Raw genomic sequence first — 19,062 nt, forward strand, 5'->3', positions numbered from 1 at the left:
TTTAGCATAAAGCTGGGCAGCAAAGCTTTCAAGTGGAATTGATCTCTGGGATCTCTGGGCAATTCTTGTGGTGTGATCAAACCACGAGATTCACCTGGTTTTCAGGACAAATGTCACCTTATACCATCAAATATGTTCAAGTTAGAGTTCAAATTTGATCCCCTAAGTCCTGCTGTATTCATTGCAGAAAAGAGGCTTAATATGATTGTTTAACCGAAACTTGAATTACAACAGTATCTGAAAGATATGTAAGTTGGATTCAAAATAATATAAGTCATCGATGCGACAACCTCGGAGACTCATTTTGCCACTCAGGTGGATTTTTACAATACAACCAAATGAAGCGTGTTGACAAGGTCAAATGTTGACAAATGATGAAAATGAAAATAATGAAAATGATTTGCTGTCATACTGCACCTGGTCCCCCGTATGCAAAACAGGTCACTGTAGTCATTCGACTCCAATGATTGTTTGACTAACCACGGTGATTTCACACGTGTCAACGGCGCTTTGTTTGGAAGTGACAACTAATTAAAAAGGTAAAGACCTACCTTGCGGATGCCTTCTTTGGACTCCTCGACATTATTATCTCCTCCTCCGGTGCGGTTAATCATCCGCCACATCTGGGAGTACATGGGATCTCTCTCAAAGGGGTTCATAGATTTGGAGCGCACCTGGTCGTATACGGCAGAGTCCAACACTGTACCATAAGGCAAATCTGTCTGCTTGGATAAGTCCTGCAGGGACCTAGAGAGAGAGAGAGAGAAGTTGTGACAAAGGTTAGAATTCACATTGTTTCCATCACTGAAAGCTCCATGCAGACTCTGCCTGGATGATCAGCACCACAGCACACATGGGGCTCAGTTCATCCACTGGGTGTTACTGTTGTGTTGATACTAGAGCCACCTTTAAGCTGTTCGTTGGTGGATGTCGCAATGCCTCGTTTTTAACAGCATGCCCACGGTGCAACAAGTTCCCACAATGCACTACACTGCTATCTCATCTGCTGCAAGGATGACACTTTCTAACACGGCTTTGGACTGAACAGCCTGTCCAACAAATGAGAAGTTGATCCGTCTGTACTTTGTCGGCCCATGATAATGAGCCAAAACCAATATGACTGCGTGCCCACACATGACCTCACTTTTCTTTTCAAGCGGTGAAAAGAGTTATTATTCACAGAGCTCCAAGGGTAATTGACCTGGATTAAATCTCTTGCTGTGGCGCTTCTGGCTTGGCAGTCGTATGTTTGCATGAGCGGACGTGGTGAATGATCAAGCCTTTGTTATGTTCTTGGTAACTCCCAGTGATAACTGACTAGACGGGCATCGGAGTATTCATGAAGTGGCCAGCTGCACTGTGATCCACACTATCTCTTGCCTGTAAATGAATCTAAACTCTCCACGGGCCAACTGTGGGACTTGGCAGCAACATGGAATTGACATGGAATGAAAACAGAAAAATGGGAATTGGCAATGACCAACTAATGTGAGGAAAAAATGAGGGTGGAAAGCTGTTATGACAGCATCACTCACTCAGTTCTCAGCGCACCCACAAGAGGGCAAACAAAATAGTGACGGTAGAAGGTAGCTGTTAGCAAGCTTATTGTGGCTATGCGTTTGCAAACTACTGTAGTTAGCTAAGGCACTTGCAAACATAACAATGCATAGCTTTCTGATTTATCTAAATCCCACTATAACCCAGCATGCACACTGTTCATTTTAAGAAATATAGTTAGCCTAAACTGACATTTGGACAAAATACTTGCTACACACGAAGGCATAGTGTCAGGATTCCATTCCACATTCTTCCTGCTGAAGCCTCACATTTTATTGGCTGTATCCTCCGTTTTTCGGTTCGGCAGCTTATAGAAACTTAGTTCTGCGTTCTTTACCCTGTTGGTAGTGCATCCCACCATCGCAGCTTTTAGGCATTTTACTGCTGTTTGTTCGCAGACGGAAGTGACAAGGAGGCACCTTTACGCAAGATAAAGTCAATGGAGAGCGAAGAATTGTTTTCCCCTCTGGTGTGGGCGGGACTTAACTGTGCTTTGTCTCTATATCAAGAAATAAGCAGGCAAAAATACAGAGGCAGAAATGAAAAAAACACAAGGCACTCTGTCTTGTTATTTTGTTCTTATTATTTCCCTCTTGTCCTTTCTCTCTCACGCTATCCCTCACCCATGAATCGACACCTCTGGGGGAATACATAAGCTACAGTTAATTGCAATGCAACAGCGCTTGGGTTGCTTCTCAAAGATTTTGGCCGCTGAGAAATGTAATGGAGAACCATTACAGGAACTAATTACTGTTTGTTTGTTAAATGGCTGCTACATACCACCCATGGATTTGAAAGACTTGAGAGATTTGTGAAACAAAACATTTACACAGAAACGCTCAACATGTCCTGCTTAATGATGAACAGCAAGTGTACAGTATCTTACTTCATTAGTTCAGCTGTAATTCACCCAAAAAAGCAGATTTGACAATGAGCACAATTATAGGGAGGTACTGGCGCATTATTATAAGGTTGCCCACCCAGACACACATATAAGAAATAACACATTCAGATGTTTTATGGAAAGTCACAGCTCTTGCGGTTTCTCTCTCTCTCTCTCTCTGATGCCCTCCTCAACTATCTCTCTGACCCGCTCTGAAAAAAAGAAAAAAGAAAAAAAAAAAAACCTTTGAAGATTTTAATGAACTTTGCCGGGAACATGAATCTTTTATTGCCGTCAATTAATCTTTGGCCTTAATAATCTCCCCTCCCCACCACTCCCCTGTGAATATGCACGCCTGTCAGCACACTCTTTGACCAGGATTCCCCCTTTGTGAATTGGTTTCACTGGGTAGTAACTCTGGGCTTGTTATTTAATGGTGTGAGCATGTGTGGGAGGGAGAGAGAGCGGGTGAAAAATGTCATGTCAGACGAGTTTAGATTTTTATAGAGACAAAAAAAAAGTCCAGATGAAAACGTGTTAATGGTGACTCAACCTCTGTAAATGCTACCAAATTGGAAAACGAAAACACAATCTAAAACTTATAGGTGTTGTTATTAGAGGAGACATATGTGCTGCAGGTCACAGAACAAATCAGAACAAAAAATAAAATAAAAACAGTACCCAATGTTCATACTTTCATATCTCTAAAACACAGAACACAGATACACGAGTTATCATTTTGTGGATTGAACACTTAAATATTGTTATAAAAAACAGCCCCTGCTAAAATGCACTTGTATGATGTTTACTTCATATGACTTAAAATATGAAGGGACATGGTCTCATTTAAAGAGGGGACAAAAACAATGCCATAATTCATCTTTAATAAAACACTATGAAATGTCTGGATTTTAATTAAAAACAAAACACAGCCATTGGTTGCCTCCAAATGTATTACTCTGTGTTTTCTAATGGAAGTATGCATATATGAATTATGTGCTTAATTATCTTTTGGGTAATGTTTTGTGTGAATCGAATGTGTGCATGTGTTGGCACACACTTGCTTTTCTGTCCTGTGTGTATGCTAGCTCATTTTGCAACCAATTATATTACGCCTAAGCAGCCCAATGAGCAAGCAAATGGAGTGAATAGCAGCTGAATGTATCCTGTGACAAATACTGAGTGTGTGTGTGTGTGTGAGACAGAGTGAGAGAGAGAGAGAGAGAGAGAGAGAGAGAGAGAGAGAGGGGTGAGGCATTAATTTCATTTTAATTAGTGTAGGATGCATATTTGGTTATCTGGCTGTCTTCGTTGAAAGCTATTGATTTTCCAATGCTCTAAGCAATGCTAATAAACTCTGTAACCTTTAAGGAGCATACATATTTATAAACAATATATTATTGTATTTTTTAAAGCAGTTTTTAATAAATCTTTATATTCAGCGGGGAAGACTTGGGTTGCTATGCCACTTCATGTGTTAGAAATAGGTTAAGAGGCAAATCATTCCATTTGCAGAGAGTCAAAGGATGGGCTTTAGTTTTATCAGAGGCCAAAAGACAAAGAGTATCTTGGCTCTGTTAGTCTGTGGGGAAATTCATTTGGGTAAAGGCACTAGAGCCTTGATCAGTTCATTAACTTTTTACAAATGGCTGTCGACACACTTGCAGACATCTGAGCAACCTTGAACAACAAGCAATCTGCTCGGACAGAAGCCAAAACTCAAAGAGTTTTTCTTATTCCACAAACAATGAAAATAGCTAAACATGGTCTTCAGAGTAAGCTAGTTAAAGGCTGCTGAAGTTATGTTTGAATATGTGTTATTTGTAAATATTGGAGGGGTTTGGGAGCTGCATAGCCATATATATGCCAAGCATAATATTAGCATCATATTAAAGTATTTTAGAGGCGATTTTATTATTGAGTATTATTTTCTATATGTTATTGTTGGTCAGGCTGAAGCAATGTCATTATGTGTTGCTATCTCTTCAATAGATATTTACGTTTACTACCCTACTGTTAAGACAGTAAATGTCATTATTCTATTATTCTTATTCTATTATTCTGTACCATTGGAACAGTGCTGTTGTATTCCCCTTCTCACCAGCAGAGGGCGATAAAGTGATTAAGCCCTTCAGAAAACATGCAGACTCCAAAGAACCACATGAGCTGCTGACCAAAGCACTATGCTGTTTCAGCTGACCATTGGGATGTAACAGACAATGCATGCATACATACAGAGCAGTAACTAGCCATTTTGATGTCCAGATACACACACGCGCACACGCACACACACACACACACACACACACACACACACACACACACACACACACACACACACACACACATAAGACCTAATTGACTTTATTGGCATCATTAGCAACCATGACATATGACACCTGCTGTGTGGGATTGAGCCAGGAAAGGAGGCTTTTTATCCTCAAACACTCCATCCGTCTTTCAATTTTCCCATCCTGACCAATTCTTCCGCTCCATCTCACTCCTCTCTCAACGGGTGCCACCTGCTTTTCTCACATTTTTACCCCTCCAAAATCCATTTCTCATCTTAACTCATCACCACGGCCAAAACCCCTTCCTCCCTCTCCGTTTTCACGCTTCCCTCCACTCTGGTTTTTTTTCTAGCCTTCTCTTTGTTCCCTCCTAACCTCTGCCTCCCTCCTCTCTTCATGTCTTAATCCGTCTCATCTTTTCTTCCACCTAGCTCCTCTCTTTATTTCCACTTTATGAAGTTTTTTCTCCCCCTCTTTCTCTTTGTGTGTGTCTTACTTGCTCCCTCTCTTTGCCACTCTTCATTCTTCCATCCCTGACTGTTTTCCTTAAGGATTCACACTGAAATTGAGGGAAAACATCCAAGCGTGAAATAGTCCAGTGAGGGTTCTGAATGCTCACTTGTTATTTCATTTCCAGGATGAAACAAGGGCATTAATACTTAAAAACCCTGTCTGTCCTGACTGCTCACTGAGACACGAAGATGAGCGATGCCTTCATCCTTCCTGGCCTTCTCTTCCTCTCCGTGCATTTGCTTGCTTGCTCTTTTCCATACTTAATTAATTCACTCTCTGAAACTCTTACTCACAAAACCATTTGCAGTCTCGATCCAATCTGCGTAGTATGTTAATCAAGTATCCATCAGATAAAACTGCACGCTAATCACAACATCACGATCCTCCTTCTTCCCTCTCTCGGCTAACTCTCTTCATCTCTCCGTTGAAGTTTTGTTGTGCTTTGCGAGGACTCTAAGTTTGTTTTGGGGATCTTCCCTCTCACCACTCACCCCACCACCCATCTTTAGAGACCCAGGGCCATGTGGCTGCTGCTGTTTAGATGGTAATTATGCCACTAATGACCCCAGAAGAGTCAACACATTAAAGATAATGCATTAAAATTTATGGAAATCCTTAATTAGCTCAATGGATACTGAATGAGGCGGTAAACTGTGAGGCACTCATTAATGACAGCAAATTTGAGCGAAAAAAGCTAAAACAATAAAGGAAAATAAGTAAATAGATTATTTCCACACAATTTCCAAGAGACTAGACAGAAGGAATTGGAACAAAGGGGAGAAAAACAGAGCGTATGAAGAAGAGAGGGTGGAGACAAAAACAAAAAGGAGGTCTGCCAAAGACTGAAAAGAGATGGAAAAGGAGACAAACTGACAGAAACAAATGAAGAGACAAATAGTGATGAGATTTAGAGAAATAAATGTTGTTTATTCCAAAGCCAAGCACAATTAACTGTGGCACTGCCGGGCATAGCGGATGCTTCGGCATGCTGATTAGTCCAATGAGAGATGAGGGTTTCCTTGTGCCACCAGGAGAGAAGCAGGCACACATATTATCACTATAGGATAGATTAACAGAGGGCAATATAATGTGAAGAACATGCAAATAACACTCTCTTCTTACTTTCTTTCACACTCATTCTCTCTCTCTCTCTCTCTCTCTCTCTCTCTCCTGATCTTCCTTACCTTCATCACTGGAAACACACACATATACACACACACTCTCACACACTCTCACATACACACACACACACACACACAATGATAGATCCAAACTTGAGGCAGACAGGAAATTACTACCCTGCAATGGGGTGAAGGAGGAGGGGAGGAAGGATAGAAAGGATAGGGAAGTAATTGTGTGTGTGTGTGTGTGTGTGTGTGTGTTGCCTCTCATGCATTACTCCTGCCTGGTAGAATGGATTTTCGCACTGAGCAAGAATCAAGCACACTGGGGAAGACCGCAGTGTGTCCGTGTGTGTTAGACACAATTAGTCATGCACGCACAGCTACACACCAACTCTATGGTGAATAGGTGCGAGTGAACATAAGTGTGTGCGCATAGATGCACGCATACATACTTTTGTGCTCGTACATCTAGTTCAGGGGTTTCAGTTCTCGTATCACGAGACTAATGTCAAAAGAACTGAGTATTTCTGAAGCCAGCATGGTTGATTCCACTGACAGCCGAGGACAAAATCTGTTGGATACTTACTGTATGGAGTTCTCTATGCGCGAGATGGTGAGGAAGGCTGCTAGGTTAGCGGTATACGAAGAGATGACGATAAGAGCAAACATCCACCAAACGCCCATCATCATCCTTGTAGCTAGAGTGGTGTAGGGTACCTCTCCACCTAGACAGAGAGAAAGACAGAAAGAAAGGTAAACTTATGCACTGGGAAAAAAAAGGAGCCACGTCAATGCATACAAGCAAATCTTAGCTGCAGGAGAAAAAGCTGTTAAAACAGCAAAAGTGCATCCTGAAAGATTATGTTTGGATTAACAGATCTGATCTGATGCTTTGGCACAGATCTGATCTTCACACGGCTGCATGAAGTGGGAGGCACTGCAGAGAATTCAATCTTTGCTCTTCTAGAAAGACATCAAAACAACACATCTTTGAGGTATGATATTATTTATATATTGCGGTAAAGGTGCAGACTGCATTTAACTCTCTGGAAATGTGTTAATATACAATCAGTCTCAAAATGCCAGCAGGCATAACTGCTTGGAGAGAAGTTAAAAAATGTAACCTGCTGTTGCAATACATTCTCTTGACAAACGTCTTGATCAATCTGAACAGAATGTGTAAATGCTTGGCAGGCCCTCCCATTAGGATTTAATGCTGCCTGGAGCACATTACAATAACAAGTGGATTGTCCGTCCTCAAACATAAAACCTCTTTATCCCTGCCTCGTGTTATAAACATTTCTTTTGGCCTTGTCCTCTGAAATCTTGTTGTGTTACAGTAAAAAGCTAACTGCCTCGGCTTTCTTTGAGCTTTCAAACGTGGCTGTCACTCTAACCACTCGCTAAGAAACAATCCATCTATTTGAGTATTAGCCAACAAAGAAAAAAGCCCACGTGCATCTGTTGCTTTTTTTAATTTTTATTGTACTCAGGTAGATTGTGGGCTAGCCTTTCTATTCATACACACACATATTATTGCAAGCTTATTGACAATCATGCAAACGCACATTTAGGTGTGCATACCAAATGTACACATTCGCACACAAACGCACAGAGTGCTGATTGATTTGCAGCCAGTGAGCTCGTCCTCACTGCCTTCATTGAAGCGTGTTAGAAATTAGCCCCATTCATCCTTGTAGCAGGGATTCACTGTTACATCGACTGAGACCAACAGACGACGCTCTCCTTTCTCCCACCTCCTCTTGTCCAGACTTAATAATATACTTGATACCCACCTAATCCCACGATCCCTTTGTCTCATGCCCCTTCTCATTCTCCATTGTATTTCCTGCTTTTTCCCAGCTTCCCTTCAGGCCCTTCCTGCATTGCTTACAGCATTAGATTTCATGTAAATGTGTTATCTTGCTCGCCCCTTCTCTCTGGTTTAACGGTATCTTTCTCCGGCAATACATTTGCGGTTGACATCAAGTTTTACCATGAGCCCGAAGGCAGAGTAATGTGTAGCGCTGTACTCTATATATTCAGTGAAAATAATCCCTTTGCATGTTTGCCTCCATTCACAAGTTGCGGAAAACACACCAGCCATGCCGCTTTCATCCCTTTATCCAAGGTGCTTATAGGGTTGCGCTCCTGTCGCGCCTGCTGTTACTAAGCAACCAAAACTTGTGCGCTGCGCTGACAATGATGAAGTTGAGGTTATTTAGCAGTAAGTCTCACTGACTAAACTAAACAAAGTCAAAACAATGATAAATGGATTTCCAGCACCGTAAATCCCTCACAGTAGCTTTACTGCTCGACTTGTCTGAGACAATGTGGCGGACCTTTCAACCGGATCTCGTGAGTAGTTAGCACGTAAAATAGTCCGTGGGACCGATGGTGGAGATCTAGCTAACCCTGTACTAAAACTAACTTCTTCTCTAAATATTTACAGATTAAAATGTACAGAAGAAAGAAGAGATCTGCCGGCTGTGATTGGTTGGATACAGCAACAGTTTATTTATTTTTTTTACTTTATTTTAAATAGTTTTCAGAGAAAGATAATAGAAATACAGGCAAAAAATGTAAACATAATACATATGTTAATAATATATTCGATAATGTTCATGCAGTTAACTATTCATGGGAAATTACAGCAGATATTCCAACTTTGTTTCCAAAAGTGTCCAAAATATGTGCCAAACCATGACTGCAACATCTTGGACTTCAGTAGCTTCTTTAACATGACCGTTGTGAATTATTCCACCTGCAGAAGGGTAATATTTGAGGATTTGGGGCTTCGTACCAGTAATATCCATGGAGGACCAATTAACTTACCAGAAAGAAAGAAAAACTATTTTCATGTTGATTTCTGGCTGCAGAAGTAACTTTTATCAAATATTTAATACAGCTGGGAAAATTACACCCGAATGTCCCAACATTTGTAGTTGGTAAGACTTTGGTTCTTTTTAATGTTTCATAGATGCGCTCTGTCCCTGGACAACAGACTTTTTGAGAAGGTCATTTTGTTTGTGCGTGTGTTTGTGAGCGAGAGCGAGAGAGGTAACAGATATTATATAAAAACGTGGATTTATGACGCTCAATAAAACTAACCTAAGAGAACATTGAGAGGTGGGTTGAAAAGGCCCTTGAAATGGTTTACTTGAAGACTGGTCTGGCATTGATTTTTAAAGTGCCAAAATGTCAGAAACGTCCAGTTTACTATGGACTCAGATATCGGCTGTAGGATTGTTGATCAAATAGTGTGCACAATAGTTAATATTCCTGTCATGGTGTCAGTGTCTGTCTCACTCTATGCTCAAGTTAGTAAACACTAAAGATAGATCTTTTCGTGGTGCAATTCTTTACCTTTCAATTACTACTGTTGGCCATTTAGGTGAGCCATAGTCAACATCACAAAAAGACTAAATCTTCATGGAGAAAGCTGAGCCAAAGGGCCCCTACCTTGGAAGTTAAAACTAAATATCCATAGTGGTGCAGTATAGTGACAGTTTCCTTTTGTCAAATAAATGACAAATATCCAATATATGAAATATCCACTTACAGTCACATATCACTGATCTCCTAAAACCATTGTATGAACAGGGTACTGTCAGACAGGGCATTGTGCTATCAACCCATCTCTTATATTGCCCTACATACTGTGCTCTTTTAAAACTCTTTCATTCAGAGCAATATACTCAGATGAATGTCACCATTGAGGGAGAAAAGCGGCAGTCAGCGACCCTTCAAGTTGGTGAGCAATTGAGTCATTAGTATGTATGTGTACCTTTTGTACCTTTTCAAAAAACATAATTTCCCAGAAGTGACTACAACGGCACCACAAGAGCATGCTGTGCATGAGAAGTCTGTGACTGAGCCGCCCTCAAGGCCACGCACGCTGCTACTTACGCACAACCTGAGCATTGTCTGAACTCACTGTCGCATTCACAGTGACCCGGTGACATTGCCATCTTTAAAATAACATGCTTTCAGAATAGGCCCAGAAATCACCATCAGATCACTCAACAGATAAAAGGGGATTGTTTGGACAACGGTCAGCATGCATTGTAAGAATCAGGTAGCTGTTCTTCTTTAGGGGCTCCTTCAGTGAAGCTAAAAGAAGGCAATGGTGACTCTTCTCCATAGGACTTAGAATACGTGTTGCTATGGTTGCATTTCTGAAAGGAAACGTTTGCATGTGCGTAGGTTTGTGGATTCTAGAGGAGGCATTGCTAGCATGAGCAGCTTTTGTGGATGCCGGCTTCAAAGGCACCCCATTGTGTCCCCTCCACTGTCCATTCTTGCCATAATGTCTCTCCATGCTGCCCCTCTCTTTCTCTACTGTGCTCCCCTGTAGCTGCGGGCAAACAACATTTCTCCATTTCTTACGACCGGACTCAAAAGGAGGAATCAAAAACAGTGTAAACCAATGTTGCTGTGTCTAAACTTTTGAATGTATTTTTCTTGACTTTAGTCTTCATTTGCCTCGCTACTATGAGCAAACGTTCTTCCTGTCTGCCTCCTTTGATTGACTGAGTGACTGGATTGCTGGATGTCTACATAAAATATTGGTTTATTAGATATCTGGCAGGCAGCCTGGCTGTGTGACTGACTACCCGACAGACCTGCTTTCTTTCAATCCTGTTTATTTCTTTTGACTGTGAGCTGTACATGCTTAAACAGGAGTCATGAGATTATCGTCTTTTATTAGGGATGCTGTGTTTAAAATAAATATGGTTACATACAAAAATGTAACAGCTGTCCAGTGCCAATACACCACTACACAAACTGCACCAGTCTCCAACTCTTGGCCCGCTAAGCAGTTTGGCAAGTAATTAGTCCTTCAACTTCTTTCTAATCCTCTCGTTTTTTATTAAAAGATTCTCTCAGACGTTCCCTCTATCGCCTGTTTAATTTGCATCTCCTATCTCCCTGCCTTTTGGCTCATGTAGCTAAATGAACACTCAAACACAGATGAGTGTGTCACTGAGTCACAAAGAAAAAAAAAGAACAAGTTGGAGAATAAAATTGACTAATGGAGGGAAAAAAAGAAATTAAAATCTTGTGGCATTCAAAGATTATAATGGTTTTGAGATTTAATCTGAATTAACTTGTTTCAACCAATTTACCATAATACAGGTATCAGGGTAATGCGGTTTATAGGATGAAGCGTATTATTGAGAGCATTTCATTTCTCTTGATGTTAATCCCACAGTGTTAAAACCACGTGGTAAAATCTGGGCCAATCTGAAGCCAATGTGGAAGAGCCTTAAACCTGCATTCTTTCTAATGACCAGCAGGGGCTGACTCCTCTAGCAAAAAGAAGTGTGATTGTATAGAAGTCTATGAGAAAATGACCCTACCTCAGTAAGCATTGTAAACATGAGTTTATGGTTTCAATCTCTAGCTTCAGTCTTCTTCAATATGCCGTGATGTTCATCTAGTAAAGTATGGTCCCATTTAGAGTGATCAGTGTTTTTGTCTTGCAACTTTAACCCTTTCACAGTGTGTTTTCACTTCATGTTGAGGTTAATTGTAATTTTTTGGTAAAAATGTTTTAATCAGCGTTCAGTTGTACTTAGCTTCACCCACTTGTGTCCCTTTTGGTTGCGAAAAAAAACAAGATGGTGGCAGCCAAAAGGCCCAATTTGAGGCTTTAAAACAGTACTCTACAATCCAATTAGTGACATCACGGTAACTGCGCCCACTTTTTATATCTATGGTTAAAACTACTTTGGTTATCCAGTAAGATAATGTGCAGAAAAGAAACATGGAAAATTCACTAACACTTGGTTCACACACGAACACACACACACACACACATCTCATTATGCTCATTATGGAAGCCGCCCAAATATCTAACAAGAACATCAAGTCCTCAGATATGAGCGCACCGGACACAACTATCCCTCAGTCTTGGGAAAAGCTAATCAGAGAGGAACATGATTGGGCCAAAAAGCCCTTGCCTTGATCCTGAGTGTACCCGTGCAGCAAATCTGATGGGGTGACTGAGAGGCCAAGACATTTTGTGTAGAATGTGGTACATGGTGCAACACAGTCTTTTTTTAGTGGTGGTTGTAAGACAATTGTTGTCTTTGTTACTGTTGTCTCTTTAAGTTGAGTCTGCACTTGATCAGGGTTAGTGCTCAGGGTTAGCCTTCTGGTAGGTGTCTGAGCATTGTGAACCTTTAGTGTGCTAATGATCTTTTGTATTGTATTGTGAGGGACTACAAATCCTAGCATATTCTACATTATGACTCTTCGTCATACTTTTTTCATTACTGGCATTTCTTGGTTAAGTTAAGGCCCAAAAAAAGTCTTACAGTGGCAACAAGCTATCATTATGTATTTATCATTTTGTTGGTTTGGTATTCTGTATTTCTTGTGTGAATAATGTATCATATAGAAATATTGCCATTAGCATTTATCAGATTTTTATAAATGGATCACCTGCTACAGCTTATAACAGTACACTAATGGAGAGGTTTATCTTCTCTGTCAGGAAAACATCCACATTTTAGTGTAAATGAGACAAAGGGGGTCAACTGCTGGAAGAAGTGGCTGGACAAATTGGTGATAAGGACTAGCTCTGTTATTCTGCACGGCCTATAGGCTATGGCCGCTACCCTCTTCACTGCATGCTGTCAATGTGAAACAAGCACCTTGAGTCACTCGTTTATTGTGCTGAAGTGTGGTGAGAGGTGCTTGAGGCGTCCACTTGGGCAGACTTGTCGCTTTGTAATCTGATCCTACAACTGCATCAGAAGCAACGTGTTTTAATAATAAATCCATCAGGCTCTGTCTGCTCTCCTTTCTATAACTTTCTACAACTTTAGACAGTGAGGAGGGTTCATGGTGTCTGTCCACGAATCCACTTCTATCAAATGTATCATCATTTTTTAAAATCTACATTCCCGCTGCCAACTGTTCCGAGGCTCCTCTTCAAAGTTACACAATCACACTCCAGTTATTCTTGGATGAAAGAGGACTAGAGCAGTTCATTAGAGCTTTTTCCATTGAGGAAAGGAGAGTTGGAATATGTTCAGCTGATGTCAGCTCCCAGTTGGAATAACTGCAATCTTGCCACAAAGTGATGTAACTGTTTATCTTTTTACTACAATTTGGACAATTTTATTCTTTCACAGCCCTGAAAAGTGTCCTGCTAAAGGACATTTTGGCAGAGTTGTACAGTGATAGATTCACAACAAACAGGTGATAAACCACTTGCAGGTTGTTCTTTGTGAGCATCAGGCAAGACCATAGTGTTGGCATAATGTGTTCACATTAAGTATAAATCAGAAGCAGACATGTCAAAAAAGATTTGAAAGTGCAGGTTCTATTTTGAAAGCTGAATCACAAAACCAATTCTATAGATCCAGAACGAAACAGGCGTATGAGTTGGGTGAAGTGGAATATAAATCGCAAGCCTGTCAGTCAGTGACGTTAGTCATCTTATATGTGTAAACCAATCCCAGCGGTGGTTGAACATGCTGGCTTCTCGAGAGCAAACATGCAGTATTAAAGAATGTGCGGAGGACTTTCAGGCTGAATTTACATTTCTTGAGATATTGAATTCCTGGTCATGTCATAGCGTTTTTCCACTGCACATTTCTATTTGTAACTCAAAGATCCATACAGAAGCAGTTACTGACAGCTGCTGACTAGCTACAATGAAATTAGAGCAATACAAAAAGGGGATTTCATACAGGCTACTGAAGCAGTGGTGGATGACGAATACAGTTCTGCTATCTATTGTTCTTTAATTATTCTTTAGCTTTACACAGGCTGCTTTCCTTTACTTTTCACTGCATTCTTGCTACGGTCACATTTAACTACCATTTGACTTTACTAAGTATTCTAAAGCCAATCTAACTAATTAAATCCAAGAATGTTCATTCATCGTTCTTCTTTAGTTGCAGCACTTGGTGCTATGCACATGCATACCAGGCAAACAGCAGTTCATGGTCAGGAACCAACACGTGGTAGCGCTGCTGTCAGAGAGTAGAGTCCTCTGTGATGGTATATAAAACACAAAACACAAGCCCTTTGCTAAACAGCTGTCTAAAGAACCTCACACAATATCCTTTGCCAATAACGCAATTCCTAAAACAGGAGGTCTTTATATATTTTGTTTTTAAAACATTCAAGACAGCTTTTCACTCAGATTTCTGTGAAGATGGTTTCTCAGAGCCTTTAGTCTTAAAGCAAAAATAATGATGCCTACAGTCTTTCAAACTCTACAAAGACAGGAGGCTGTTCAAAGCAACAGCATCTCATTAGAGAAACAACCTCTTATCAAAGACCGAAAATATTCCATCAAAAGTCGAAAGTTAAATATGCTTACTCGTACTCTATAATCACGTTGTATAACTTGTCTAATTTGAGTGAAAGGGGCTGAAAGAAGATAGAAACTGGAGAAATAAGATGTTTTACACACAAGAACAACTGTTTTAAATTATAACCCTGTTAGAGTAAAAACACATTTTTCTTTCAAATCTGGATCAAAACTTAACATATCTGTGCTTTAGCAAACACCCTAATCTCTAATATCTGCAATTATGAGTTATGTAATTAACACTTTCTCCAGGCAACATAACACAAAGGTGTGCATGCACGACACTGATTATATCAAACTGTTAATGGTAACCAGGGTTCTGAGCGCATTCAGGCTCAGGTTCCAGCAAAGATAAATAGAAATATAATCCTCTTTATCGACAGTATTACCACATGAATGATATTACATTGTAGGACAGGATGCCACAGAATCTAGACGAGCCCTGTTAAGAAAACATTCTGGGACCGTCTGAATGATCTGACAATGATAGAACTTGTGTTAATCAAAATGTAGTCTGCCCTTTGGTTGCTTTTGATTTCTTTTTGTTTGAGTCAACAAACTCAGACGCTTTCACGAGGTAAACGGAATCAAAGCTAAACACAAAAAGCAAATGAACATGAACATATGTTTCCTTTTTTCTTTGGTGAAATAAACAGGGACAGTCGGAAACACAAATAAAATAATTAGTCCGTTACAGGAGCTGTTGTTTCCTGCAGGATTGGAGCACAAAAGCATTCTATGACTCAACTCATCTGCATCAAACGCACACACTGTGTGTCTCCGCCTGCCTCCCTCTCTCTCTCACTTCACTCCCCCTCTGCTCTACTGCCCCCCCCCCCCCCCCCCCCCATATAGGAATTTATATGTATGAGGTTTTCTTGTAAAGCTTCAAATCTCACCACTTAAGCAAGCACCTCCTCTACCTCCGGCCCGTCTGATGAATCGCAGGAATCATTATTTATTTATTTATTTTGACCGTCCATTTCTCCTCCAGCGCCTGAGTCACTCTCGACTGACGGTGTCCCGTGATTATGAAACGACTTGGGAAAGACATGCTACGGCGGTGGGGCCAGGGTGACGGGGGAAAGAGTGAGAGAATAGAAGGAGGGAGGAGGTGCACCACTCTTCCAGCACCTCTCCTGCTCTTCAAGCCCTCCATTGTACATGTGCTGCCTCTAATACCCCTGGCTATCAGCCAGAGCGAAGGGGGATTTTCCATGTGGTTGGCAATTTTTTCAAGCCATCAAGCGCCGCCATTATGAGGATCCAGCAGGCCAGTAATGTTGTGGATTTGAGCGAAGATGCATGAAGTATACGATTCGGAGATGAGCATAATGCTATCTCTTTTCCCAGCATGCTCTCTGATTTACTCTGAGAAACCCCCAACCGTCATCAAAACATGATGGAATATAAATATACAGTATTAGAGTAGAATGATAAACAAATGACATTTTCACAATTTATGTGTGTGGTTCTGAGTGTTTGCTCTTAAAATAGTTTGAGGGGCATTGCTTGGATTAAGATGAGAGGTGTGAAGAAAGAAAGGAAATGGTTGAAAGGGGAGAGGCAAATAAAATGGCAGTATTCACATCACCCCACTCCTTTTTTTGTCATCATCTAATATTCATTAGACAATTGATTGTGTATTCTACTGTATTCTACCAACTTAGAAAGTTGATAAGGGATGATTATGTTAAGTCTTCGGCTCTTGTAACTTCTGGCTATTTACATATCTCTCTCCAACAGCAAGAACACTTTTAATAAAAGGAGATTTAAACTGATATATGACTCATGTCATCCAAAATGTTGATTGTGACAGGAGAGGTCTTGATTAGACTCAGCATAACAAATACAAAATGCAATCAGCAACTTGGCAACCAAATGTGGCCATCAACTTTTCCCAGAATTGTTCATTTTAATTTTTTTTACTTTTTGAATCAACATTTCAGCTGACAAAGTAGGCAGCACATTTCTTGTGTTTGCACAAAAAGCTCATTAAAATACAATAAATCAATATTATTTACATTTTCATTTAATTCGCAGTGTATCGGGTGCAATATACTGTATATATTGCACCGGATACAATGTAGCTATAAAAGCTAATTCTCACGCGTGATCCCAGAGCGGCGCAGAGCTCGACGCACCGCTCAGAGGCGAGCCGGTTATTTCTCTGTGTGTGCAAATCTTACACAAAGAGAATACATCCATATTATTTAGTAGTGTATAAATCATTTCCCTTTAGTTCTAAGTGTAACATGTGCTGAAGAAGTGTTGGTATTATGGTAATTGCTTCAATAAAGTTATAAATATTCATGGATGACATATTAATATTTCATATTGGCAATGATTCACCTCTGATGTTGACAAATTGCTCTGGACTCTGTTGGTGGTGACGTGCTCTGCAGACACTCATCTATACTAACACAGTAACATACTGAATACATATGTGTATATGTTTATGCATTTACACACACATTACGCAGACAAACACGTGCATACACAGTCAGTTAAAGTGATATGCAAAGAGGTTGAACACTGATTTCAGCGCAATACAAAACAAAGCAGGAATTTTTCACTGAAGATTACAAAACTTTAATTTTCTATTTTAAATTTAAATATATTTGCATATGAAGTTGGGAATTGAAAACAGGAGATCAAAGGGTGTGCCAATTTGAGTATGGGGAAGGGAGAGGGTCAGAGAGAGACCGCCAAACTGGCCAGAAGACCAAACCAGAGATCATCTAAATGGATTCAATGAGGCCTGCGTGCATGTGCGTGCGTGTGTAGGTGTGTGTGTGTGTGTGTGTGTGTGTGTTACACAAGTGTTTGATCTAGTTGTATGTTGGGTAAACATGCCACATCATTACTTCAGGAAAAAGATGTTATATCTTTTTTTAGTCACCTGCTACCTCGTACCTGATGTACAGAAAAAAATCCCCAACCTAAATACAAACTGAGGATCTATCTGAAAGTAATAAATAAAACAAAAAAAAAAGAACGAAACTCAATCAAAACTCTTACGGACTATAGAGAACAAAACAGTTTGCTTATACAGACTAACTATATGAGAAGAAAGATAACAGTAATTGTAAAAGTTAGAAAATTCTACTCCATTGTGACTTTTTGGCAATTCAATTTAGAAAATAAAATCTAAATTAAATGCTGATTGCTTCACTGCAGAACTTTTAAATATGCCAACATCTTGTCTTTTTCAATTTATTAATATTTAATGCATTTGATGAAAAACGTCTCATCACAAACAGATTAAAAAAAACTGTATGTGTTGTTATTTTTGGCGCCTGTTTGTTTCTGATAAGTGTCGCCTGGCACCTGCATTCTCTTCTGAGAAATGTTTGTCTCTTCTCAGAATTTCAACTGCCTGTCAATCCGCACTTAAAAGAACAAAGGACATTCTGAATTTTAAGCGTAATATGTCTTTAATAACTTTATCTTTGCAGAGCCGACATGTTCAGATCATGACTTTAGTTGAAACCCCATAAGAGTTCAATGTGCGTAATAAGAATATGAGCTGCTATGAGTTCAACTTGAAAAAATAAAGATATTTAAATTGTACAGAATCACCCTTAAGGCCAACGCTGTAATGGGGTTCTGTACTCACTGCGGTTAGCTCGTGGAAGTCGGCTCAATTTCACAAAAAGGGAGCAAATTAAAAGATTGAAATGCAAATTATTCCCCCACTTAGCTGCGCTTTGGAGTGTGCTCACCATGCACATATCAGCTATGTCTGCATGAGTGTGAGAGGGTCACAGTGTGTGCAAAACAGCGAAAGACTCGTTGTGCTTATGCCTACATATTGTATACATCTGTGTGTGTGTGTGTGTGTGTGTGTGTGAATTCTGGGAAAACAGATAACACTATATTTCATTCCACCCTCCTTGTCCATTTGGGAGTTCATGTTGTAGAGTTCATCTGGACAAAAAGAAGAGAGGGGGGAGTGTGTTTTGCAGATAATTTAAATTAATTGGAAACGGCAATTTCGGGAAATCGATTTTTCCAGAAGTTTGCTTTAGATCTCTCTTTCAATCACTCTCAGTTGCTTTCTCCTTCTCCTTCACTTGTTGGCTTTGAAATTGTGCTTGTCATCGTGATGTTGTTTCGGAAAAGAACTACAGAGGGAAAGTCAGTATAGTGCACAGACAGCAGCACACTGTAGCCAAACAACCACACTTACTGAACCTCTCACCATAACAGGCACACACACTGTTCCTGGAGCCATAAGACAACATGAACTCAGACTTCAGAATGAAGTGTCTCCTACCACAGATGTTTGGGTGTTGGGTTGGGTTTGTGCTGTATTCAAATGTAATTTATAAAAAAATGATATTCTCTCTTTCTGCT

The 19,062-nt window shown here is 40.2% G+C and overlaps 1 protein-coding gene across 1 annotated transcript in view; it reads right to left on the bottom strand.

Moving 5' to 3' along the window:
- grid2 (glutamate receptor, ionotropic, delta 2) overlaps positions 1-19,062 on the bottom strand; it is a gene marked incomplete at both ends in the record, with an annotated part of 431,005 nt that overhangs the window by 54,682 nt on the left and 357,261 nt on the right. Inside the window, 2 exons of the mRNA XM_079161163.1 lie at positions 552-747; positions 6,955-7,093. Of these exons, the coding sequence (XP_079017289.1) occupies positions 552-747; positions 6,955-7,093 (335 nt within the window). The remainder of the gene's footprint in view (positions 1-551; positions 748-6,954; positions 7,094-19,062) is intronic.

The sequence above is a fragment of the Pholis gunnellus genome (genome assembly GCF_910591455.1).
Source record: "Pholis gunnellus genome assembly, chromosome: 6".
NCBI classification, from domain to species: Eukaryota; Metazoa; Chordata; class Actinopteri; order Perciformes; family Pholidae; genus Pholis; species Pholis gunnellus.